This window comes from Neospora caninum, chromosome XII (assembly GCF_000208865.1).
Source record: "Neospora caninum Liverpool complete genome, chromosome XII".
Lineage (NCBI taxonomy): Eukaryota > Apicomplexa > Conoidasida > Eucoccidiorida > Sarcocystidae > Neospora > Neospora caninum.
This window is the reverse complement of record NC_018398.1, coordinates 1363489-1389503: the sequence shown is the minus strand read 5'-3', so window position 1 is coordinate 1389503 and position 26015 is coordinate 1363489. Positions and strand designations below refer to the sequence as shown.

At 55.8% G+C, this 26015-nt stretch overlaps 5 protein-coding genes across 5 annotated transcripts; 3 read left to right on the top strand and 2 right to left on the bottom strand.

The window, feature by feature from the left end:
* Nucleotides 1-4178, top strand: NCLIV_061990 (conserved hypothetical protein; the record flags this gene model as incomplete). The annotated part of the gene is made up of 2 exons (XM_003885750.1): nucleotides 1-3234; nucleotides 3378-4178. 2 exons carry the CDS (start codon nucleotides 1-3, stop codon nucleotides 4176-4178), a joined length of 4035 nt encoding a protein of 1344 aa, XP_003885799.1.
* Nucleotides 4179-7325: 3147 nt separating this feature from the next.
* On the top strand, nucleotides 7326-14509 carry NCLIV_061980 (hypothetical protein; the record flags this gene model as incomplete). The annotated part of the gene is made up of 13 exons (XM_003885749.1): nucleotides 7326-7774; nucleotides 8667-8754; nucleotides 9346-9524; nucleotides 9886-9940; nucleotides 10520-10918; nucleotides 11184-11201; nucleotides 11475-11523; nucleotides 11887-11978; nucleotides 12690-12747; nucleotides 13169-13223; nucleotides 13504-13570; nucleotides 13875-13922; nucleotides 14462-14509. 13 exons carry the CDS (start codon nucleotides 7326-7328, stop codon nucleotides 14507-14509), a joined length of 1605 nt encoding a protein of 534 aa, XP_003885798.1.
* Nucleotides 14510-15888: 1379 nt separating this feature from the next.
* NCLIV_061960 (Histone H3.3, related) lies at nucleotides 15889-16299 on the bottom strand (the record flags this gene model as incomplete). Its single annotated transcript, XM_003885748.1, has 1 exon — nucleotides 15889-16299. One exon carries the CDS (start codon nucleotides 16297-16299, stop codon nucleotides 15889-15891), a length of 411 nt encoding a protein of 136 aa, XP_003885797.1.
* A 1833-nt stretch (nucleotides 16300-18132) lies between these two features.
* NCLIV_061950 (conserved hypothetical protein) lies at nucleotides 18133-19221 on the top strand (the record flags this gene model as incomplete). Its single annotated transcript, XM_003885747.1, has 1 exon — nucleotides 18133-19221. One exon carries the CDS (start codon nucleotides 18133-18135, stop codon nucleotides 19219-19221), a length of 1089 nt encoding a protein of 362 aa, XP_003885796.1.
* Nucleotides 19222-20766: 1545 nt separating this feature from the next.
* NCLIV_061940 (hypothetical protein) lies at nucleotides 20767-25703 on the bottom strand (the record flags this gene model as incomplete). Its single annotated transcript, XM_003885746.1, has 9 exons — nucleotides 20767-20964; nucleotides 21216-21326; nucleotides 21639-21724; nucleotides 22115-22184; nucleotides 22712-22788; nucleotides 22942-23090; nucleotides 23533-23720; nucleotides 24448-24547; nucleotides 25234-25703. The coding sequence occupies 9 exons, from the start codon at nucleotides 25701-25703 to the stop codon at nucleotides 20767-20769; spliced, it is 1449 nt and encodes a 482-aa protein (XP_003885795.1).
* Nucleotides 25704-26015: the final 312 nt, after the last annotated feature.

Sequence of the window (26015 nt, the reverse complement as noted above, 5' to 3'; positions counted from 1 at the left end):
ATGCTGCGGGCTTCCGGGTCCGAGGGCTCGCGCGTGCGGGCGCAGCTCTGCCGCTCGCGCCCCAGACCTTCTCGGACTCGCCGTGCGCTTTCGGCTGCGAGTTTGCTCGTTCTCCTCGGCAGCGGCGGGGTGTCTCTGGCAGCGCCGGCCCTGAAGCCGGTGGAGACCGAGCTCCCCGCGCCGTCGCCCCTTGCCTTCCTTTCCGCAACATCTCCCGCCACGCTTCTCGCGTCGCTGGCGGCCCCGTCGCCCTGGGGCCCAGACGCACCTGGCCTCGACGGACTCGAAACTCAAAGTGCGCAGGCCGCCGCCGTTTCGCCCTCGGAAGAAAGCAACGGCTGGCGAGAAGGCGAAGTCTCGTCGCGTCCCGCTGCAGAGCGGCGGCGAGAAGTGGACCAGCGGACTGTGGAGGCGACGGAAGAGTCTGCAAACTCTGTGTCCACCCTCAGTGTCCCTTCTCCGGTGGGCGCGGCGAACGTAGGCGATGCACAAGCGTCGTTGCTGTCCTTCTGGAGACGCCGGAAGGCTGAAGAGACCCCTCTGCCTTCGACCGCCTCCCCCATCACGGAAGCGCCCGCTGCCCTGCAGTCTGCGCTGCCTTTCGCAACCTGGTTCGGGCTCGGTGGAAAAGAAGGCGTGCATGCAGAGAGGGTTGACATCCAAGCGCGCCTCTTGTTCAACGAGGGGACGGAGGCTCCCCGCAGCGAACAGGCGCTGAGCAGTTCCACGGGCGAGAGCGAAGCCGCGCCTGTCCGCCCTGACCCGCACGCGTCCTCATGGTTTCCGTCACTGTTCTCCGGAAAGACTCAGACCTTTGCGGCCATGAACGCCCTCGATGGGTTGACTGCCTTTTGGTTTCCGAGTCTCCGGCGCGGACTCGGTCTGGATGTGCAGGACGCGGACGGCGTGAAGGATCGCTCGACCGACTCATCGCAAGAGACGAAGGAAGGCGAAACGGCTGCGGACGGCACTCGCGTCGCCGACAACCACTGGTCCCACATCACCGGAACCGCCAACGACCCGCTCCCGGCTGCGCGTGCCGCGGCCTGGTGGTTCGCCCAGCGCGAAGAAGAAGTCAGAGGGCTCGCCAAAGCGGCCGCCCATCAAGGCTCCGAGAATCTGCAGCACGCGGCGGACTCTGCGACTGCCACGGCTCAGGCTTTCTGGCACCAGAGCGGCGGAGCGCAAGCGTCGCAAGAGGCTCTCGCTGCTCTGGAAGCCTCGGCCCAGTGGTTTCGCCAGCAGAAGAACAAGCTGGAGGAGCTCGACGCAGCCGGCGCTGCTGCGTGGTGGGAGGCCGTCAAAAAGTCGCAAAGCGACCGGCTGGCCGCGGAAGAAACGACGGGGCGAGCTCAAGCAGGTGCCGCTGCGTTTCTTGCCCATGCAAACGCTTCCTGGATGCACCCGAGGCAGGGCGAAAAGCTGACGGCTGTGGGGGTTGACGTGCCCCAAGCGGCGGGCCTCGCTCCGGCGTTTCTCGTCCCAGAGGGACTCGCCTTTTGGGGGACCCAGACAGAGGAGAATGCGGCAGGCGCGCTGCCTTCGCGCGGGACGAAAGTCGGAGCTTCACAGGCGGCGGGACCAGTCACCGCTCAAGTGCCTCCTGCGGCGGCCGTTGCAGCCGCAGCAGCCGCCGCAGGCTGGCTGAATTGGAGCCGCACCGCGGACGCGCAGAAAGCGGCGCCTCCCCAGGAGGCGCTCTCTTGGTTCTGGAGCAAACAGTTGAAAGACGTCGAGGACGCTGTGGAGATGAGCTCGACGTGGCTAGGCCACTCTGCACTGGGGAACATGTCGAGGGGGGTCGCCCTCAGCGCGGCCGTCGGGAACGGTCTTTTGAATGTGCCTTTGTGGGGCGAAGGCCGAAAAGAAGTGGCGGAAACGAAGGAACCCGAAACTGTTGCCTCGACGTCGGGCGTGGCCTCGGTGCTTTCCTGGTGGAGAGGCGGAGAAGCAAACGACGGGGAAAACACGCCGTCGCTGGTGCAGGACGAGGCGCCTCGCGCGGCCTCGAGGTCCGACGAACCTGCGCAGAAGTCTGTGGAAAAGTCCCTCATGTCCTGGGTGCGCTCGTGGTTTTCTGGAGGGAAGGAAGATCCCGAAGCCGTCTCTGCGGCGGGGCTCGGAGAGGAGGACGTTAAGGGAGGGCGCAGCGCCACTTCCTTCGCACGCTGGTTCGGCCAGAAACAGTTTCCCAGTCCGGACACGACGGCGGAAGGCAAGAAGGAAGCTTCTTCCGCCTCCGTGCCTGCCTCTCGGTGGTTCGAATCGTCTGGCGCGGCGGGTGAGAAGGGAGAGGCGAAGGGCCATGGCGCCAAAGCCGCATCCGCCGAGAAGCTTTCGTCGTCGCCTCCGAGCAGCGCCGACGGCGACGTGGCGTTTGAACAGCCCGTTGGCCTCGACAAACCGTCTGAGCCGGCAGGCACCGCGTTCGGGTGGCCTTTTCAGAGCTCATCCGCAGAGCCCAACTACCCCAGCAGAGGCGGACAGTCCCAGCACATCGAGGATGGCGTGTCTCGCTCGGCGGGGAGCTCGTGGGTGCCCGACACCGGTTTTCTCCGCAGGGCGATCGAAGGCGCTTCGCGGCCGGAGGGAGCGCAGGCTTCCCTAGCCGCGCGTGCGTCTCAGTTCCTCGCACAAAATGCAGACCAGGCGTCTGGGTGGATCTTTGGCGGCGCGTCTGAGTCGGAATCTCACGCGGAAAAGCCTGCCGCGCCCGTCCCCGGACTGAAGCAAGGAAGTTCCTGGTGGGAGTGGGAATCGAGCGAGACAGTCACGACAACGAAGCCTCCAAAGTACACTCGAGATGTGCGTCTGGACTGCAACCCAGTTCCACCGTTTCGAGCGTGTGTGCAAAAGTGCCAGAGTGACAGCCGGCGCCACACAAAAGACAACGCGGATCGGTCAGAGCCTCAAGCCCTGGGATCGTACGAGTACGGCAGCCTCCGCAGTTGCTACTTGACGTGCAAACAAAAGTGGATTGACACAGACCTCCCGGGGTGCCTGAGAGCTGACGGGGTGAAGGTGGAAGGCGTACCACCGATCGAGGCCTTCCGGAGCACGACGACGAGCACGACCACGACGCCCAGCACGACCACGACAACCCCTCACCCCAAGACTTCGACACAGAAGCGCGAGCAGCCGAAACCCACAGAGGAAGCGGCAAAGTCGTTCTGGGACGGGCTGACAGGCAAGACGGAAGGGGTTGCAGACAAAGCGCAGCAGGAAGAGCAAAAGGTACGCATAGATGGCGAAGGTGAGGGGAGGGAATGGACACGCATGCACACGGGAGAAAAACGATGGAGGGGAAGCAAGGGAGTGAAGGCGCATAAGAGAGGAATCCGCTGCGTTTCTTCTGTGCTGCGTGTCCGTGCTCGTAGGGCTTGTTCTCCCTGTTCCAGCGGGCGACACCGACCTCGACAACCACTACTCCGGCGCCACCGGCGCAAGGTTTCTCTTTAACAAAGTTGTTGGGTTTCCACCCGACGGCAAGCGCGCCGGCGTCTGCAGAAACCCCGTCTTCCGATTCGTTTCCTTTCTCCCTGAGAGGACCAAGCTCTCTGTGGTCGGCGAAAAACGATGCGGCAGCTGGTCTTGAGCCTGCCTTGGGTAACGGGCTATTTGGAAGCCTCTTCAGTCGCAGTGACGCAGCGCTCCCCTCTAAGGCGCCTTTGGCTGCTCAAACTTCGATGACAGACGCAGGCCTGCAGGAGGCAGACCTGTCGAATGCATCCGTTTCAGAAAAGCGTAAAAACGAGTCGGCAGGATGGTGGACGTGGCCAGCCAGCAGTGCCGAGACTGGGAAGGAAGGGGCGAAGGCGAGCGCCGTTGCTGCAGGGGTGCGCGGGCCGGACCGCGCGGCGGAGGGGGCGGCATATGAAGCTCCAGAGTCGACTAATCGATTGGTGGAGGAAGCTGACGACGCCATCGAGAACGTCCTTTCCAGTTGGTGGCCTGTATTTCTCTTGGTTGTCGGCGTCGGGCTGCTCGTCCTGTGTTTCTTGGGAAGGCGGTTGGGTCAGTGGGAAGGCATGGCGGGAAGTGGAGACATTGAGAGGGGCGAATATGCCGCAGCGCCTGTCTTCAGGGAATCGGCTACTGAACAGCACGACGGGCGTCGATCTGTGAATGGTCCGTCGACTGATGAAAACCGACAACCGCTGATAGACCGTTCAGGCTGAGCAAGAGGAGAAAAGGGCATTGTAGCTTGAGTTTTTCCTCACGCCTGCGAGACAAAGGAAGAGCGGCTTCTTAACCGGAAACATAGCTGACGGATAGCTGCGTCCCGCTCTGCGCTCTGTCGGTGGTTTAAACGGACAGCCAGCGGCTCTCGGTGAAGAGGAACTCTGAGAAGGGGCGACGTAGGGGGGGGGAGGGGAAGACGGGCAGAGCAGAGCGAAAGAGAAGCCGGGTGCCAGGGGAATTCTGAGGAACAAAAGCGATTTCGCAGTACCACGGCTGACTGAAACTGACACTCTGCTCTATGCATATGTTTAAGCATTGATATCCGCATATACATATGCCTGTGTCGGTCGTCGCAGACATGTAGAGTGCTTAATGAGTACGTCTATTATTCACCCCTTTTGACTCGGTAAAGGATGCGTCCACAAGTCTCGTGGCCAGGGCCCACGTCCGTGGGCACAAGTTTTTGCTGGGCTTCTCGTTTTCGTGAGTGCCGCTGAGAAGTCCTTGTGTCTGTTTCCGACTGCATGCTGACGGCCGAGGTTGGTTCTGAGCCAAAGGCACGGATCGTTGGCTTCACTTCGTCTTTGCTGAACGAGAGAATGAGCACAACCGTATACAGATTTTTTAGCCGACGGGGGGCAAAGAGCCCGACTTCTGACGAGCAAGTCTGCGTGCTACTCCTCCGGTCTCCCTCTTGCATTTCCTGTGTTCTTCGAACGCTCTGCTCTCTGGCAAAAACCGTTTCTCTTCGTTTTTTGCATGCGCTTGCTTGTGGATGAGCTTTTGGACTCTCTCTATGCACAGTCCATTTGTATTCTCCACCGCCAGACGCCTCGATCGGTCTTGACCTCTCCGTGCTTTCTCATGCCTGATCCATGAATGACGGCATGAATCCTTTCTGAGCCGGCCCGGTGTTCTCACTGGTCGCCGCCTTCCCTGCTCCTGCTGGTGTGCGCGTGCACCAACTTTTGTTTCTATATTCCGACCGTAGGTCGGACATCTGCCCATCTAATTGTACTTAAACACTACGTTGTCTCTCTCCGGGACAACCTGAAATCCTCTACGCTCCCTCCACACATGCATCAGCGACGCTGTGGACGGGCTTCTGCGGCCCAGGTACACCTGGTTTTTCCCAAAGGCCGAGGTGTTTGCTTAGCTCTTGTTCGTCCCGTCGTAGACACCGTGGGTTGCCGGGTGGCGACCAGCGACGGCCCCCCACGTCAGGTGGTTAAGGGTAAATCTTAAATGAGTGAACGAAGCAAACCGCGCGATGGACGGTGGCATGCCCAAGTCTGTGTGGCTGCGGTGTACGTACCGAACAGGATCAGGTACAGAACAACCCAGACCTGCCTGTGGGTTCACATTCTTACACATCAGCAAAAAGCATGCACAGACATAAACAAGAGAATGGAATTACGAAGGTTAACCTGCTGTACCGCGCGACTGATCGTTGCAGGTTTGGACACCGTTTTTGTCCGTGACACCACTCCAGGCAGGTTTACTCTTGCCCGGTGCGATCGCTGTACTAGAACATGCCGCAAAGGACTCCCATCCAAAGCCCATATATGATTTGTGCTTTGCCGGAGACGAGGGAGTGAGCCTTTACTTGGACCGTGCTGACAGAGTGACCCCACTCAAGTGCAACTAGCAATTTCTCAAAACTTGGGCACGCGCAAACAGGTTACGGCTATTCCTGGGACTTGCTAGTCTTAAGTCTACCCAGCCTGGAACTGAGCGTTCCACTCAGGTAAAAGTTCGGAAAGTGATCGTTTGATCTTGAGAGGTTCCTGCATCCCAGTACACTGGAGTACGCTGGGCATGGAAGACTAACTAGCTTCTGGCCGGCAGTGGCGTAGCGCTCGTGAAAGGCTACGTTGTTCTAACTTCTGCAGAGTAACTGACACAAAAGAAGCCGCGGCGCTAACCGTGCTGAAGTAATTCAGGAGTCAATCTCTTGTCGCCATCAAACACGTTCTTAGGTTCTTGCGCGAGACAACTTCGCACACGCTGGCGCGCATGCACACTTTGTTTCTGTCAAACTTCCGATAAATACTCGCTTGCGCTCCAAAGTGAGCGTTTGCCGGTTTGTTTCAATCAAAACGCGTTTCCGTCAAACAGACAAGCCTCGAATTTTACACAGTCCAACCGTTCTGAGCGTCACGCCCTGCTTTCCTTGTTCTGCGGTCGCAGTGTTCACTCGCAGCGTCAGCATCTCCTGCGAGATACGGAAGCGTCGCCTATATCTTGTTTCCTGTGTCCTCGCCTGTGAACGCCCTCGTGTGCCAATTGGAAACGCCTGTTTTTTGTGTATCATTCCAGGCTGTTTGGACAGGAATAGCGGCCGAGCCTCCGCCGCGCCACGCCCTTCGCTACCTCACGTCTTCTCCGGTTCCGCTTCCCGTTGTAGTCTGCATCTCAACAGCGGGCAACAGCTACGAAGAGTGGCCTCCAGAAACCCCGGTCTTTTGTAAAACTCTGCGAGTTGGACATCTGAGGAGAGGTTATCTCGTCGACGGGGTCTTCTGAGTTGTAGCGTACCGTCTCGTTTGCCGCCCCTCCGTTGTTTCTCGTTCCAAAACAGCAAAAAGTTATAGCGAGTGATTCTCGTAAAAAACAAAAGGCGTTTTTTTCTGTGTCCCTGCCCAAGTCCGTCCCAACGAGCACGCGTGTCCCCTCATTGACTTCCAGAGTTTGCTTCGGCTCTATTTGCCTCGGCTGTCCTGTTGTCGTTCACTTCGGTTGCGCGAATTAGGTGTAAGGCGTTCGGGAGAAGACTGAGGCACGGAACGTCCCCCGCATCTCGGCTTCTCTTTTCCTTCTCATGTTGCCGGTGTGAGCTTTCTCGGACGCCAGGCTTTCCTGCCCTGCCGTCGCCCACCTCTCCGGTGTCTCTCCATTTGTATTACGTCGTTCTGTTGTAGACTCGCACCGAAAACGAAACCTTGTCTTCCCCCCTTCGTCGCTGACCCGCTGCCTTTCGCGGCGTGCGTCTCTGGGTGGGCTCCATCGCGAAACAAACTCTTCCGACTCCAGGTGGTGCTCGGCGCGTTTGTTGGTCGAACTCCGAGGCGCGGTGCGTCGCCGACCACCTCGCGTCTTTCCCTCCACAGATTCTTCTTTCCCCGAGTTTTAGAGGCGACACCATGGAACCCGTCCCCAGCTCGTCGGAGGCCCAGAAAGGCACCGCGGGAAACGCAGGCTTCGACCCTCTCTCAGAGAGCGCCGCTCTGGAGCACCTCTTCGACTACGCCTTCGAGAGGTACCGGAGTGTTGTCGACAGCTTCTCCGATGCATATGAAGAGGAAGACGCACACGCGGAGCCTTCCTCTTCGGGGTATTCTGGGCAGACTGCGGATGCCCAGCGCTCCGCAGACCTGATCGTGCAACTCCTAGGGTCAGATGGATTCAAGGAACTGGAAGACGCAGTGAAGCAACCGGCGACAAAGGGCGGCACTCGCTCGCCAGCGAGTGCCCGATCGGAGACGGTCGCCAGGCTCACGTTGTGCTTCAAAGGATGCGCACGCGCCGTCGAGCGTCTTTCTCTCTTCTCCGCCGGCGAGGAATGGGACGAAATCGCTACCAGGAATCTGAGGTCAGCCTGCCGACTTACCGAGGGAGTCTAGCTTCAGTTGTTATCAGATGGGTATTGCATGCCTGGTGACTTATATTAGGATTCTTATCAGAGGGAGCACAGTTCCCTGGGTATCCAGTCCTTCTACTAGCAGACACAGCGGGCCCACAAGCAAATATGGGCAAACACTGCTGGGTATATCCAGAAATGTGTGACATCTCGATTTTTAAAAGAAAGTGCTGTTCCACAAACAACTCACATCTTTTATGGAAAAACAGTCAGCTACTCTCGTATTTGCCGTGCTACCGAAGTGGTTCTCAGAGACCCACACTGCGTTATCCATGCCTGCGTCCGCGAATTAAACAAGAAAACTTACATTCCTATAGCCTAGAGACTGATTTTAGGTTAGCGCTGAACTCTGTAGGCAGCGGTACACTTAGGCAGTGGTCTTGCACCGTTGACTCTTCCGTGTCGCTCGGGAACCTTGTGCAGATGGAGAGGAACGCAAGGGCGGATATCTAATGCTGCGCTGACTGTATTTCTCTCCCGATGGGTTCAGAAGAGACATGCGCACTCGTAGCCAGTTCGCGAATCGCTGTAACTCTCTTGTGTTGTCCCGGTTTTAGTCAAGTAGTGAATGTGTGTCCGAGTGCACGGTCCAACAGGGCTCGACGCGCCTAGATAGAGCTGTACGGCTCCAGGGATGCGATTTGCGATGCGCCGGTGCGTTCCCTTCCAAAGCGCCGCCCTCGCGTGGCATGAGAAACCGAACAAATCTCAGCATGATAGACATCGATTACCAGTTTTCGACAATGCAGCGGAGTTCTGTGCCAGAGTGAGACGAGACGAAAGACGCGGGGTTTGACTGGCAGGAACCAACTTGAAACTGCTTCGTTCCCGCACTTTTTTTCAGATACCTTCTCCTGCCCTACGTGCTGGGCCGCCTTTCCCTGGAATGCGCGGACATTCAGCAGAGACTGCACGGTCTGAAGGAAGCGCAAGTGAGACCGACTACGAGTGTTTTCCCAGGTGTATGTACACACCGTGGATAGCGGTCAGTGTGCATTTCCGGGACTGGTTTGTGGCACTTTAACGCCACCCGCGTAATCCCACAAAAGGCCGATTCTTTTTGGCTGAGGAGGAACCAGAAAGAGAAAACTTGACTGGGTGACCACATTCGTTGGCTCCTGTTTCAAACGCAGGAACTTCGTGGCGCGTGCTGCCGTCACGAACCTGTCTCGGGACGGACACTTTTCACTCCCCGAGAGAGGTGGGCGCAAAAGGCGTCTCCAGGTTCTCCCTCTGTGAGCAGCATCGCGTTTTCCGCTGCCAATCTGGGAAGACCGTGCCGCGCACGGTCCTCGAAATACACCTCAATTTTCACATACGTCGATACGTGCCGTTACACTTGTGAGCGTATATATATATATATATATATATATTGACATATACCTGTGTCTGCAGTTGCATGCAATTGTGTGCGTATATATTTTTGTAGTTGTACGTATATATGAAGATAGGCCACTCTTTCGTTTGAACGGAGTTTACGCACGCGACGGGACGAGGTTCGCGATGCGCTGTATGTGTCGCAGATTTTCTTTCGCGAGTTCATGGCCGACATGGAGCGCCTTGGAGTCTGCAGACGAGACGACGTGCGCGCGTTTGACGCCATCGTAGATGCGCTGCAGCAAAGTGACGCGAGCGGCGACTCTGGGTCTGCTGGAGTTCCGTTTTTCCCGGTGCCAGGGCCGCAGAATCCTGCCGCGAGAAGGTAGGTGGACAGTCGTCATTGCCGTGCACTTTTGTGTGCCCCCGTGTGCTTTGTTGGTTGTCTACCTCAAAGCGCATTCTGCATGGGGAGTCTCCCGAAGCGCGTCGGCACTTTGGGGTACGTTCTTCGCCAAGCCTCTTTGATCCGCAGCATATGCATGTGTGTGCGTATGTGGATGCACCCCTGTGCGCTTTGGTCGAGGCACCAAACCTCAGAACGTTGCTTTTCTGGTCGCGGCTCTGGGGATGTTTTTTCGACGGGAAGAGCACTCTTTCCAAACCCCTGGAAATGACGTCCACAGTCTCCCAGCTGCGTTTTCCCGGCACCTTCCAAAGCGTGTTGTGACAATGTGTCTCCGCAGAGACGAGCTGGTGGCCCGAGCAAAGTTCGAGAAGGAAATTGACACAAAGATCGCTGTGAGTCGACGAGCGCCAGCGTTTCCTGACTAAAAAACGAGGCTGTTTCACAGTCCTTGCGATATCGGCTGTAGAGGCGCAGAAAAAGGACGTCGTCTATGGCGCCGCCAGACTCGTCTGCTATGTGCACGGTCACCCGCGCCTTCTCCGAGCTTTGACCAGCGGGGATTGTCTTGCAGCTCCTAAAGGGGAGAGCGACAGGAATCAAATACGCAGATGGTCATGGCGGAGAAGGAAGAGAGATTCACGTTGTTCTCGGTACTGTTCTCTGGCTCTCGATCTCCGTGCCGCGGGTGCTGCCGAAGCCGCGGGACGGGGGATAGCGTGTGACTTGCCACTGCCGGCGGCGCGCGGTGCATGCAGGGAGAGACGTTGGAAAAGAGCGCCCCTCGAGGCTGGTTGCAAGAGATCTGCCGGCGAGCTGCGAGGAAACTGAGCCGTGTATCCTGCTAGGTTCTGCCTCTCGTCCAGCTCCGCCCGTCTCTCACAGGATACACCCCTGAACAGTGCTGCACGACCTTCGTTCGGAAGTAAACACGGTGTGTGCAAGCTGTGTGTACACTGCATTCGTTCGGGCAGGCGCTGTTGCGGAAGAGACGCGAAGCGGCTCGACGGGGGCGGTCAGAAGATGGCGAGGACCCGGTCCAGGGAATCGACGACGAAGAAGAGCGCGACTTCTGGGCTTCCTTGCTTTCCAGGTCCGTCCGACAGCTGTTTTCCTCTTGGCTGCCGGCGACGCACTTCGGAGGGCTTTCGTTCCGTGTTTCACTGTCCGTGGGAGAAAATGGTCAGAACATACACCGAGGCAGCAAATGCTCAGCATGTGGAGCAAAACGTCGCAGAAGAGAAGATTCCCCCCCCCCCCCCCCCCCCCCCCAGCCGCGCTGCGAACGCTTCGGGACCACGCTAGACTCCCTGCCGTCTGCAGAATTCGCATGTGCATCGGTGGAGGGGTCTGCGCTTCTTTCGCCAAAGTGTGTACACGCAGCTGGGGTTCTGTGGTAGCCAGCGCGTTTTCACAACGCGTGCGTCTTTCAAAAACATCAACTCCTGGCATTCAGTCACAGCCGACACCAGCTGCCCAGTGCCGCAACGCCGCAGGTGCCGTGGACGACAATCGGGTTGCGTCGTTCTAAACGCAAGGGACTTCTGGTTCAATCTTCTTCTCGAACTGACGGTGACGAACATCGCAGGTGTTTTGCTTGTCTTCGTTTGCAGGGCAGCCGCCGAGGCAGTCACACAGATGGGTCTCATCATCCGAGTAAGTCTTGCCTGACACACGTTCTTCCCGTCTCCGCCATTCTCCCCGCAAATTGTTATCGTTGTGGCCTCGAAGACGGCCTCGAGTTAGATTACTTCCCAAAGTCTGTACATGCCGTGTGGTCCCAGTATCGAGATGCGCTTTGCCGCTGCTGGGTCAAGCCATGCGTTCCCAAGCAGCGGAAAACATTCACTTAGCTCAGCTGCCAGTTTGCAGCGTTTGGTTTCATGTGTGACGCTTCTGCCAGTTTTTTCTGTTCTGCGGTGACTCCAGGAACTACCCTTGCTTACCATGCGGCTGCAAGACGAAGAGCGACGACGCGGTAGGTGGAAAACCGTCTCCCGGTGTACTCTCACCTCGTCCCGTGTGCCCCGAAGGACGGAGGTTTTCTGCGAAACCGACGAGTCGTGCGTCAGTTCCGTGAGGCGCGCAGCTTCTCCGTCGCGTCCTCATGCCTACCGGTTCCGCAGTTGCCTCTGTACACACGAGAATAATGTGGAGATGCAACTAAAAAGTTATGGCCCCCACAGCCGATATACCCGCGTGCCCCAGTCCAAGGTCTCCTGCTCCACGGTCGCGCTCCGTTTGTGGCTGTAGACACCCATTTGTACGTGAAGTATGACTTGCGTTGTTACACGTGGAGGCGTGTATGCGCACATCCAGTGTGTTTTTTGCGTCTCTGCAGGTGGTTCGGAAACCAGCGACAGTCGCCTGCACCAACCTCGAGCCTCCCCGGTCCCCGGTGAAGCGAGTCGCAAGCCCTGGGTATACACAATCGTAAGCATTTTTGAGAGACACACACACATGCGAAAAGAAACGAAGGAGCGGTCGATTGTCACCGTGTTCACTCCCGCCGACAGACCTGTAGTGCTTGTCGAAGCAGGCAACCCAACTCCGTTACCCCGGGATTGACCTTGGCCCTCGGCACTTGCGCACGGGTTCGCCTGCTGGCGCGGCTACGTCTTTCGCGTCAGAGGTGACGCTCGGTTCTTTGGCGTGAGAGGATGTTCGTCGAACACCGAACGCTCTACCTGGCTGAACACAAAACGCAACAAAACACCGAATAACCTGTCGCACATCGTTTTTTTTCCCGCCCTCAACCTAAGTTTGTTTAGCGGACCCGTAAACAAATATATGCATGTAACATGCATACAGCGTATATATGTACACCATATATTTATTTGTTTATATTTATATGTAACCGGAGGATAGAGGTAGTTAGCGGTGGAGGGTCAGACCAACTCCGCAGTTCCGTCGTTTTTGCGGGGTGCAGTGGCACGTGATCGCATTTATCTTCTACAGTAAAAATATGTTCGCAGATCCATGGATTATCGTTCTTTCAATTCGCAATCCAAGCTTCTGTCTGCCGCGAGGCGCGAGCCACGCGTTTCGCCGCATGCTCCGCTCTTTTTCATGCGAGGTGCGACGGGGCGAGAAAATGAGGCAAAGTCAGCGTTTGTCCCCGATGTGTGTTGGGACTGCGCTCAGAAAGACAGATCCGATCTCCGACGGCTCTACAGAGAAAAAGTGTTCACGCCTGGCCACAGTGAGTGATTCTACTCTGTCCACGCTCGATCCGAGAATCGTGACTCCTTCCGCGCGGCTGACGGTTGGTTTGCTCACGCTCGACATGTGCCTGCATACACATAGGTTCGAGTGTTTCGGGAATACCGAATGCTGCTCCGCTCTTTTCCGTTCTCTTTGCCTTCTGTGCTCGGTTCTGCGAGTTTCTTCTTTTCTTTCCCACGTTGGCTGCGTGCCTGTTGAAAGAGAAGAGAGACGCCTGTCTCCGCATCTAGCTTCTTCTGCGGATTCGTTCGGATGCGCTGACTTCCGGTCGAAGCTTTCGTCCACGGTTTGTCTCCTCTCGTCAGCTGCAGTGAAACAATGGCCTGCGTTCTGTCCAAGCCGTAAAGCCCTTTTGAACCGGGGCGTGTGTCTGTATCGACTCTCCGCTGTTTGTTCAGATCTGCCCACAATGAGCCTGGCGGAGTGTGCCGCCATAGAAATGGAGATGGAAGTGTAAGTGCCTCTGCACACAGATCCAGGAATGCACAGCCGCGCACACATATTTCCGCGCAGAGGTACCTCGCGTCCCCCTTGTGACGAGTCTGTAGTCACTCTCCATCGCATGCAGGAACTGTCGGACGGTTTGGCCGTTTGCTTCGGAGTTAACTACCGAATGTGTTGCTGACCATTCCTTTCCTCGCTGTTGAAGACGACTGGTCTTCTTGCCGAATCAGAAGTCAGCCAAGAGTTCGTGCCGCACTGTTTCCCCCCCTGGCTGTGTCTCCCTTATCAGGAACCAGATCGGCGCGGCCAAGCCGAAGGTCGTAGAACAGTATACCACGGCTCAAGCTCGAGTTGCAGTAAGGCGTGTCGGACCACACTTTTCGTCCGCCGTGGGGGATCACCTCGGATTCTAGACGAGCTCACAACCATTCGAAGTGCCACTGAACTCAGCAAAGCTGCTTGTTCTTGGTGGCGGTTTCGAAGGAGTAGTTTTCGTTTGTACTGACAGATATTACAAGCTAGGAAATCTATCCGGACGGCGCATGTCCTCCGTAAACACCCTGTTCCCTTCCGCTGATGCCACTGGAATTCCGACGTACACAGGCACAACGCGCGTAATCCGCTGAGACCTTGCACTCTTTTGTATGTGTGCGCATGCAGCGTGAAGAAGCGAAGGAACTCGAGGAGCGGGCATGGGACGACTGGAAAGTAGGGAGGAGCTCGCTGGCACACAGCTTTAAATGGGCCACAGTGATGTCTTGCTCGATTATTCGCCTTGCGTGCTGGACTGCAGGCTTGGTTGGAGACTTTGTCTTACGGCCAGAGTTCCAATGAGAAACACTTGCGTCTGAGCATCTATAACAACGGAGCATCCTGCATGTAAAGAGTTGCCTCGTCTCCGTGGCATTAGTGTACCCCTAAGAGGTCATCGGTAGTGGAAAGTATTCTTTCTTGGAGCAACTGGTGCATCTTATTTCAGACGACAACGCCACAACTGTATAGACCGTGACCGATGGGGGAACTCATATGCGCTTAGGTATATCCATACACATATATATCCACGTATCATCGACCTCCGTACAGGCACACCTAGCTACCCTCATCCATATACACGTATATATATACGCATATATATATATATATATATATATATATCAGTATGTCGAGAACTAGGCCCCTCTGAGGTACGCGTAGGTGAGAACGAGCATGTCACTGCATCGTTTGTATGGACTGTGCGTATTGTGCAGGATGACAACCCGCGGGGGTCCGGGAACAAGATGACGAACAAAGGCTAAAGAAACGAGAGGCCGCTAACAAAGAATCGTTCCTCCATCCGCGTGAAAGACAGCAAGAAGCACCCCTAGCGGCTTCAAAATGTGTGGGCCGGCCCTCGAGCAACGGTCGCCGGCCAGGCGATATGTGCCGCTGTACTTTACAAATTGTGCATGATTCCGACTGTCCAGGGCGCCGATCTGCGTATGTGCCAGTCCAAATGCATACCCTACCTATATATATATATATATATATAGTGCAGCACGTCGACCAGTGAGCGGTTTGCTTTTAGGGTTTGCCGCATCGGGTGACTTCGTGGGGAGGAAACGGTCACGGTCAAAAGACGGGGGTGCTTAAGCGAAACCGGAACTGCGTCGTTTTGGCGTTGCGAGACAATCGGTCGACCCAGTTATCAAACACGAAGTCAGTTCGAGCGAGCGGATTTCATAGTTTGGGCGAGCTCCCTTCAGCAGCATGCATTTCAAGAACTGACATCGCTCTTAATTGCGAGGTGATATTGCCTAGCGGCTCGGTACAGCAGCTGTTTGCTCCCTAATATGCAGAGATCTGCCATGGTCTCGCCGGCTTTTTGCACAGAGCACGCACCTCAGAGCATGGGTGCTTCTTTATGGAAGAAAGCAAGACGCGAAACTTGCTACACCGGTACACTTACGCAAGAAGATGCGCAGGATCTCAGGTTTTAAATGCGTCTTTCCCTCGCTCTCTGAAAAAAAGGGACTGTCCAGGAAATTCATTCGTGCTGACGCTGTGATACGGCTGTCTCGTGGTGATCGTGATGTTCGCTTCTATGTATGACAACGCACCTGGATCCAGCTAACGAATTTGTTGAGATGTTCGAGTTTCGTACAGTGCACATGGCACCGGCTGCTGCCACAGCCAGTCCTTCCGGAAAATAGACGATTAACATACATATAATTATTATATATACGGTCTTGTTTTTTGAGCCAAAACGTAAGAGGTCACTACGGCTGACATCTTTGCAGTAACTCTGAGCGATCTACGACTCCAACGATAACCGTTGGGTGGAAAAGAAATTCATCAGGATGCCCCAGGACAAAGCCTGAATCGCCACAAACCCCTCGGATCAGTCTCATAGCAGGCTGGATACACTGGCGACGGCTTCAATGCCCATGGTATGTCCCCTACGTCCCGTTTCTCTAAAATACAGCCTGCCAATTTAGATTTTCCCTTCACTTACACTTTTTGCGCTTTTGAACTCTCCACTCCCACGTGTCAGAGCACAAATTCCCACAGGTTCGCTCGCATGAGGCCACAGCGCCGCCTCCTTGCGATGCCTTTCATTCATTTTTAATGCAATTGAACTTGGTTTCTCTGGGGTGAGAACAGCAGCACAGCCCCGGACCAGGATTCAGATCAAACTTCAAGATCTCTCGCCTCGGATACGTCTTGCCAGTTGGATATCCTTGGGCATGATCGTTACACGTTTCGCATGAATAGCGCACAGGTTAGTGTCCTCGAATAAGCCAACCAGATACGCTTCCGCTGCTTCTTGCAGTGCAAGAATTGCTTGGGACTGAAATCGGAGATCTGTCTTGAAATCCTGGGCAATCTCGCGGACAAGGCGTTGAAAGGGCAACTTGCGGATGAGGAGATCTGTGCTCTTTTGAAACTTCCTGATCTCGCGCAAAGCTACAGTGCCAGGCCTGTATCTGTGAGGCTTCTTGATGCCGCCTGACATTGGCGCACTCTTGCGAGCTGCCTTGGAGGCCAGCTGCTTTCGAGGAGCCTTTCCTCCCGTTGATTTCCGTGCAGTCTGCTTGGTTCTTGCCATTTTATCCGATGTTTCCCGAGAGTTCGCGCGCGTCTTTTCGAACGCAGGATCCGGAGCGACGAAACAAAGGCAAAAAGAAACTACGGAGGAAAGTGTACGACACGTGTCCAAAAAACAGGAATATCAGAAAAATCTGAGCCTTTCTTTCCCGCAACGAAGGAACACAGAGCTCCGCGACGACACGGGAAGGCAGGGGATAAAGTGCGATGGCAAAAAACTGAGGGGGGTGTACGTTGATAGCCGTGCGCCGGAACTAAGAAGACTATTTACGCACGCGAGACTCGAAAAGACGAAGTACCGGCGTATGACGTGGAGTCAGTGGATTCTTCCGGTGACGGTGAAACGGGTTTCCTGGACCAGCAACCTTAAGACAGAAAAGCACGTATGCGGCAAGTCTCGCTCAGCTCTCCTTCGTTCTCAGAACACTGTTTAATTTCACTGGAGTCGGCGTTTCCCGGAAATGCCCGACAGGTGCCTGCGCTGGCAAGAGTGACAAACAGGACTCCTCCCGAATTTGGCGTCTCGGTGTGCCGAACCGACAAGCTCGTTGCCGACGGGGGCGCTAACAACCAAACCAGCAGCAGCCAGACCTTGTTCTTTTGCCAGGCGTACCCCGTATATAAGGTCGGCGCTGCGCACGTGTCCGCTCTCGGAAAACAGGACAGGAACTCCGCGGCACTTCTATGATGCGTCCACGGGATCACGGAGCATTTTTTCTTCCAAACGAAGGTTGCCAGTTCAAGGAAAGTGATCCGGCTGTTGTGGATCGATAACACGAACACTGTTCTTCTGAAAGGCTACATGCAGGGTGTGTGCCTTTCCTCACGACAGAGCTGATTTTGAATCAGTTGCAGACAGCCTATACACCACGCTTGCTGCTCGGGCATTGCCCCCCTCGCCTGTCGGGGGGCTGCGATGTGCCTCTCAAGCACAACTCGTTCTCAGCTTCCAGATACACACGGTGTGCTAACAAGCAAAGAGGAGAAGGTTCTTGCGCAGAGGAAACGGTGGAGACCCTCGCCAAACACTGGGCATCGTTGGCAGGACACTGGTGGCTGCACGGCTCTTCTATGCAACCACGGACGAGCGTTGACCCAGGTCAACGGGGCTCGGCTACGTCGAGGCACACGGTTCACGACTAGCACTGCCACTACTATGATAGGAAATAGGTAGGGATAGGGTATTTGAGTGAGGGCCCCGGCATCGTGTCTGTGAGACACAGAACATCACTGGCGTTGTTGCAAGAGGGCCAGCATCCGTGGCCTGGCTCTGTCACCTATAGCCTTCGCCCTGGCTAGTCGGGATCGAATCCGATCGCGCGAGAACAACTGTTTCCAGTAAAAGGGTGATAAGCAGTTAATTGTGGAGCTGCGTTGTCAAATGTGAAGGCCTCAGACCAGAGATTCTTTTTCCTGACGGTCCTTGTCTCCGCGCACTGAACGTTGTTCGAGACAGCTCAAAGGGCGACGACGTCTTGACAAGGATTGCGGTGGCGGATGGCTAGCCGAGTCACAGCAAACGAACTCGGGAGCATTACACAACCTCTTTTCCCTTTTACTTCTTCTGTGCTCGCACCATCGTTGCATGTATGCATATTCACAGCTGCGCGAAACGCCACTCTCTGCCTCGCGCTCCAGAAGTTGTGCACCATGCCTCGCGACTTCCGCGGGAAGACGTGGTCCAGAGCAGAGAGGGTCATGACTCTGAGCCTGCAGTGGTAATTTGGCAAAACGGAGCTCTGGGGGTGGAAGATCGTCGATTTTGGTACCTTGCTCCAGCACTTGGTTTTCGAAAAACGCCCCTCATGCATTTGTTCCTCACGTTTTCGCCAAAATGTGCTGTATGCTAGTGGGTCTGAAACACTGGGATTATTGTTTATCCCTCGGCGGCACCGCTGTCTGGTATGCTGTTCTCGCTTTTTGTTGCGGCGTGTGGCAAGCATTCGCAGCCTTTGTGCACGTCGATCTCTCTGGAGATGTCATAGAACCGTTCGTCCGTGCCGGTGCACAAAAACAGCTCTCTCTCGGGGTGATGTCAATCAGCCATGCAGGTGCTGCTGCTCTGAACTGCGCCGTCGCTCTGCTTATCAGCTTTGCTGTCGGATTAAGATCACCAAAGCTGTGTAGGACTTCAGCCACGGTTATCCTGACTCAAGGAATTTACAATGCGCTTTTCCTCGTTGGTGTCTGGAGCGTTTTTGATGAGCCAACAAAGCAGGCGAACCGGCACGCCTCAGGAATGAACCCGGATGCATGGTTCGGTGCGCTGTTCGCATGGCCTGCTGCCGTCGTTCTCGCGTCTTTGGCGAACGCCCAAACTGCCGGAAACTCGGGCTTCGACGGGAGACAAACCGTCGCGTTTCCCATGCCGCATGACCCAGAAAACGGCAACATCTCTACCGCGTGGAAAAGGGTCGGCACGTGGAGCGTGGGATTGTCTCTCGGACAAGGAGTGCTTTTGTTGAGTGGCTTATGTTTTGTGATGGCTGCTAAAACTCTCCGCAGCTTTTGGAACCTACATATGGTTGGGAGCTATGAGGCCCAGCAAATTGGCCGGGCATTCATGCTCGAAGGCTTCATGCTTTGTTTTCTGGCCAGTTCGGCGTTCGTTGGCGCATTGTTGACTTCTACCTTCTCTCTTCTTATCGCTCTTTTCTGCTGTATCGGGCTCGCTCCAGTCGCGGTAGTTGTGGCCATTTGGTGGAACGTGCTCCTTGTAAGATGGGAAGTCGAACCCGGCGTGTTTGTTGGCATGCAGTTCAGTATCGTGGAGCAATACGTCTGCGTTGTTTGCTGCTGGTTCGCATGTCGGGCGCTGTGCGGGCTCATTGCCGCAACAACAAAAGGTCGCTCGGGCTTTGATATGCCAAGGCATGACTGTCGGGAATCTGAACCTCTTATCTCTTCTGAAAACCCGGCTTAAAAGCATGCGATGCCAAAGGAACAACCGCTCCGGAGGTTCCCATTTCGGTCTTTTCCCTTCATCTCGCACCAGTGGTCTGGAGAGGGGGGTCTTCCAATGCCTAAAAATCTTCACGGTTAAATTGTTCGAACTTGCACGTGCCTACACGCCGTAAGTTCTGTGTTTCAGTGAGGCGCCCACAATTTTGTGTGTCAAACTCGTGCCACCGCAGCCGTCGACATCGGGATGGAGCTGCTGCTACGCCTCCATAGACTGCAGCGGGCTGCCTCCTTAAACAGAAGTTTCTCAGTGGGTCTTTGAGCTCGCTGCAAGAGGATGGTGCATGCAAGTGTGCCGTCGAGCTGACAAACACCAGCAACATCGACTGTATCCTTGTGCGCCAGGACAAAGTGACGTCTTATCCTTGGCTGTAAGCAAGAATGTATGTTCGCTCCTGCGAAATTCCAAGGGCGGTGCTTTTTCGCGAGACGTGGTGCGGCTGCTGTTGTTCCCACTAGGTTTGTCGCGAACAGGCGAATCGCAACTGACCAGATAGGCATGGCAGTCGCCAGTGTGTGTGCATGCCCCGCAATCGTCAGCACAGCTTTTGTTGTTGCTCGACGCTCGCAGTGTACAGTTCCTGAAAATAGAGCTGAACCGAAAGGAGTCAGAGAACGGACAGGAAAACTGGGGTGGACTTACGGCACTACACAACCACTGAACAGGCGTGACACAAACCCACAACAAAGTCCAAGATGCAATTCACTTGGGCCGTCTGCTCGCATCTTGAACGCAGTGGACGGTGAGCCAGAAGACCGATCTCACTCGTGGTACGATACCTCTTTTTTTCTGCGGTGCTAGACCCCAACGAGCTGTAAAACGCACGCTTGTCTCAGCCCGGCGTACACCCACCATGAGCGGTTGGCCTTCAGAATGCGCATCCCTTTTGCAGTATACGGCAAACAGGGTTCCCTCCTCAAAAAACATTAAGACCAGCGCAGAGACAATCTCGCCAAGTCCTGGCTCCATGAGACTGCAGATCGCTACGCCTGGCCTCGGACAGATTCACAATAGCATCTGCAGAGGCCAGTCGGCGACTCCGACCAGCGGAAGAGTACTCTCCCATGCCTGATGGCAAACGCTGCCGTCCACCTTGCTGGTTTCTTCCCTCGTTTCCGAAAAACCTCACGGCCTTGGCGATTCAGTGCAGCAGACTCGCCACTCCGGTTCAACCCGTGGCTCACCTATCTCGCAAACACTGTAGACAACTGGCTGCTGTGCACGTGTACCACGGCCGCCGGGAGCGAGACAGGACTGTATTTACACGAGGGACCAGACGGAAAGACAAGTCAATGGACACAGCCAGGACGAGAAAACGATACCATGGGTATGTGGAGCCCACCGTGGCAATATCGAGCTGTATCTACATTCGTCCATTGTCGGGAGGGTCCACCCTGCAGTTTCTCCCCGACTCTCGTCCGGGAAAACCAAAGACGTTTTGTGTCCCCGAGTCACGACCCCTGGTCTTGTCCACTTCTTTACAGGTGTTCAAGAGAGGCAGCCCGACTACATTGGAGGAGGCTGTTCCACTTGAGGCGGGGGGGGCACCACGTTCATCTGGAACCCAAACTTGTAGTCTCCATGCCAGTAGTCGATCATGCCGCTCAGACCGAATCCATTGTAGTCCTGAGCAAACATCGACACGCGGCCTGCTGTGTCAACCAGTCCTTGCACACGCGCTTGCCGGAAAAGGTACTGCCAGCCCTGAAGAGACAACACAACGCAGGAGAGGGTTGATCTCGCGTGGGGGTCAAATTTCAAAAGTTCGTCCAGAAGCCATGTTCCCCGTATCATCACGGCAAGCAACATGATTCTTCCCGCGTTTCCTGCGTGTGGGTGCTTCAGCGACTGGCTGCAACTTGCACGAAAAAACATTCAAGGTCTAAACCAGTCGTCCAACTCGTAGTCTATACTCCCCAGCAAGAGCTAAAAACCCGGTGTATCAGGCTGCTTACCACGCGCATCGCGGACGACATGTCGGGATGGGTAAACTCGAGCTCGGTCCCCATGGACAGCCGGTCTGTAACCTGAAAGCCCCACGGCGCACCCGTCAAGAGCACACTCATCTGCAAATGGATCAGCGACACCCTCGCCTCACACGCGAAAACGAAGATCTTTCAGGCGGACGCGCACGAAACGCGTAGGCATCGACCGATGTTTAGTCGACCACACTGCAACACCAGGTATCACATCGCTCCGAGAAGAGTGAAAAACAGAGACCGGAGAGTAGGGTCCGTCAAGTCTCCCCCATTCGGAAGCTCCGGGAAGATACACACTCGCGCCGACTTTGCTGTAAAGAACGAGTCGTTTTGGCGTGTATTCACGATTCGCGGGCACTTCTGTTCTAGCTGGACTTCCGGTCGTTTCTCACTTCGTACCTTTCGAACATACTGAGTCTTCGTAGAGTACACATCGCTCGCGAAGCCCATCGGGGAACTGAAGTCAGGACCGACTCCGACTTGGCCTGCAAAAATGACGCACATCGACTCTTCGCTGCCGTGGCGGCCGGCAGTCTACCCCCGTGACAGTCTGCTGACCGAAAACTGGGATCCTTCAGAGAACGGGCTGGCGCAGCGCCTACGACAGCTCGAGCTCTGCCGGCGGTTTAATCTCCCCTCGCCGCCTCACACACACTGCACGGGGAAGGCCTCTCTGCCGTCGACTACCGTCGTCCACACGCAAGACTAGTCTCGTTCAACGGCATCCCTGCCTACAGGGCTCAAATGCAGCGTGCAGTCCGCGACCGCAGAAAGCCGTCGTGACAGGGGCTGGTTTTCTTGAACCACGCCTCACAGGAGCTGGTTTTCTTGAACCACGCCTCACAGGAGCTGGCAAACAACTTCCGTCAACTTACAGGTGACAACATTATTCTCGTCGAACCCGTAACGCGCTCCAAAGCTCCCCATGGAGATGCCGGTAGCAGCCTGTCAAAAACACAGCGGAGCAACGGCACAGAATCAAAAATCTTCTGGTATGCGCGACAAGCCGCACACACAACGATCTGTGCAAAACTGATTCCCCCAGCCTACAAGGTACAAAAAGCGGAACAGAATGCCGCGTGGTCGACTTCGGCGCCCCCCAACTACGGCTTCAATTGCCGCCCGCAGTGAAAAAACCGACTGGTACACAATATTAAGCCTCGCACGAATGAACTGAGTTATTCTGCAGGAAAGGGCTGATCTCTGGAAATTTCATTCTCGCATGTCCTACCCCCTCCGACGCACGCACAGCAAACCCCAGTGCATGCAGGCAACACAGCTGTAGAGTGGCTGCTGTCTACATGGGAGACAGAGAGACATCCCGATCTGAAGGTGCTCGTCGTCTCAGTCCTTCCAAACTTTCTGTGTCGAGGCCTCTGTTCAGCGACTGCTTGGAAACAAGAGCGGATTGTTCTCGGTTCATATTGTGCACACTTTGTCGCTGGCGAAAAGAGAATTTCTGCTTGACTTACTACCCAGGTGAGCTCGCCTCCCAGCTGGAGCTTTGGGGTAATGACTTGAGAGAAGAGGCCGTTCAAAATCCAAGTGCCTGAGAGAACAGCCAGCGACACGGCACAAATCGACGGTGTTCGACACCGCAGTCTACACACGCCGGCTGCGGGGCTGCAAGGAAGCCGTGAGGTGTCTGGTGAAGACGCCTGCTCCAAGAATCAGCAAATTGCCTTGTGAAGCGCGTTCCTACCTTGCCATGCGAGTTTGAGGTTCGCGGCCCAGTCGCTTCCCATTTTGTCGAAGGAGATTTCGTACATCGATTTGTCTTTCGATTCCTCGTTGAGAGACGAGTTTGAGTTGAATTTAACATCGAAGGTTTTTGTGATCGCCTTGATGAACCTGACCGCAGGCGCCAAGAGACAGTTGCACGTCCGGCGTTCACAACGTCCGCAAAAGTCTACTAATCGCTGGAGAGGCAAGGGAAACGGCTTTCTGCCGCGCCGCGCCCAGTCACACCGGTTCGGAGCGCAGCCGGGGGTCTGGCCGCCACAGCTCTCCAAATAGTGAAACAAGTTGAACCGTGGCTTTGAAATCCTCGGGAATCGTGGGTAGTCAACAGAGGCATTCATTGGTCTGTCAGTCTCGTGACTGCTCGTATTTATACATGTGCACCACAGCCGCCACGGACGACAGTTTTAGTCCAGCAGCATGGAAGGGTCTGCCATCGGAGCAGCTCCAGTGCGTTTCCAAGCTCTGAGAGAAGAAACCGGCGGCCAGCTGCCGGTTTGTCGGGGTCAAACACGCCAAACCCTAGAGCTGTTTCAGCTCTGGTTTTTCTTACCTGGCCTGCAAGAAGCCATCAGAGTTCATCCGGGCCATTCCAAAGAAGCTGGGCATCTGACCTTCTTGCTGTGCGGCCTCGTCCGGTTCTCCTATTACCAGGGTGGGGCCGAAGCTGTACGAACACCCGCCCTCCTTCGTCTGCGTGCCGAGCATGAACGTGTGGTTCGCCGTGAGCACCTTGTTCACCTGCCAGTCGCATCCGCACATGGCGCAATTCATGTTGCCTTCTCATGCGAGGACGCAGCGGATCGCTAGCCACCCTTCGCCATCCGCGCATCCTGCCGCAGGCGCCACGGGAAGCGCCCCTGCCTCTCCCCGAACAAACGAGATGGGCTCTTGAGTTTGTTCGCAGGCAGCAAGAGGCCGCGCGCAGTCGCAACTACGCGTCCCCACTCGTGTGTGTGCACAGGAAAGAAAACGCGCGATGTTGCCCCCACGGGGTGGCTCTCACGCCCCGCCGCGGTGGACATGCCCCGTCTCGGGTCTGTGCGCGTTGCTTCATGAGGGAGTGACTGCGTGGTTACCAGAGAGTCTGAGTGGTGTGTGTCGTCTTCTCGTGGGATGAACAGGGACAGTCACACGTCCTCGAGAACCTCGCTTCTACATAACCGATCCTGCAAGCCCCTTCGCGAGGAGAGTCCCGCTGCCCACGCAGTTTTGACACTTTGCTCCGTGAACGCCGCCGGAAATGCATGCAGATCAGTGCACATGAAACCTCTGTTTATCTGTCTCTGCCTACCCCGCATCCTATCGCGCACTGGACCTAACACAGCATGTGCTCCTTGATCTGAATTTGACAGCTGCAAGAATATGTGCAAACGCGTGGTCGACCTGTCAACGGAACTCAATATCACACGAAGACGGCCGTCCGGGACGGGCAATTCCACGGGTAAACCTCCCCCGCTCATCTCACTTGCTTCGTCGCCTCCAGTCGGAATCCGTCAAAGTTGTCTTGGCCGGCCACTGCCATCCACTCGCGGGAAAATTGTTCGTACGGCACAGGAATCGGTGGTCTGTGCAACAAAGCGCAGAGATAACGAAAAGCCTGAGCACACACCGACTTCCGCGGGACAGCAGCTCCCGCATCCCCCGAACAGAGTTCCCACCGGAGATGGCTGTCCCAAAACCACCAGCTTAGAAAGTTCGTCCAGGCCCAGGACCGCACAAGTCGCGGTAATGCATTCTAGACATTCCGGAGAAAACGCAAGGTCCATCGACTCTACAGAGGCACTCCTAGATTGGTACCGGAGCGCAGGCGGTCCCCGAGCGACTGAGACGCTCTGAAGCGCAGTTCCTCCACCTTTGAGGTTTTAGGTAAACACGCTGCGACTTCGCCGCAAAAAAGAGCGCCAAACACCAGACACACAGGCAAGCCCCCTGGAAGACACCAGCTAACGGGGCTTTGTTGAGGTGAGGTTCTCTTCCTTCTACACAAGCGAGAGCTAGTCTCGCCTGTAACAGTCAGCGACTCGGGTTCAAATCCTGGCACCCAAGAAACCTCGCCTGAGACACCCGGGCAAAAGCTCCTTTTGGAGACGCTGTCCGGCTCACAGCACCCTTGCGTCTCGCTTGTGTCAGTGTTTGTGAACGGTGTACGTACACCCAAAACTTCCTACTCGTGTGGATGTGCATGTAACCTGAATGGATGCGCACACGCATGAGATGGGACATGGCAAATCCTTTCGCAGCCTTTGCTCACCTCGAAGTATCGGATTCCTTGCTTCGGGGTTGGAGAAACGGGTTGGAGGCGGATTCACCTGCTTCAGAAGATGATCCGACGGCCGAGCCTCCCGGTGATAGCTGACCGGTGGGCAACGTCCCAGGTTCACTGCTTGGTCCCCCCACTGCACCAGTGTCTCCAGGAGAAGCCTGACGCGCCGACGTGGAAGCGTCTGGGGAGAAGGAAGAGGTTGACGAGGATTTCGTTCCGTCATCCTTCGGGTCCTTTTTGTCGAACAGGCCAAAAGAGGGGAAACTGGACAGGAAAGACTTCTCTTCTTTCTCCGCACAAGAAGCGACAGCGCAGGTCAAAGCCGCAGGATGGAGGGAGCGGAACAACGGAGACCCTGACCCCCTCTCCGCTGTTGTAAGTGGTGCACCTCTGAGGAATCGACAGAAACGATACACTGGCGGATAGCTGTGCTCTTGATCGCGAGAACGCGCCTCCATATTGCTCACGTTTAACGACTCCGAAACGACGCGCTGACGGCACACAGTACGCGTAGCTTCCTCTTTCTCCAAGGAGCCCCCTCTGTTAGATGTGTTCAACTGCTTTTCAGAGACAAAAGGCACTCCAGCACGAAGCCTCGCGAGAGGAACGGGGCGATGTATGCGGGTTGTCTGAGAAAGAAGAAATTCCGGGGGTTTCCCGCGTTCTGCGGGTTTTTGAAATAAGAGGCCTTGGCAATTTAGGAAATACAGATTTTACACTATCTACTCCTGAAATGGCGCCAGTGTTCCGTTTTCTGGGGGGCAACGCTG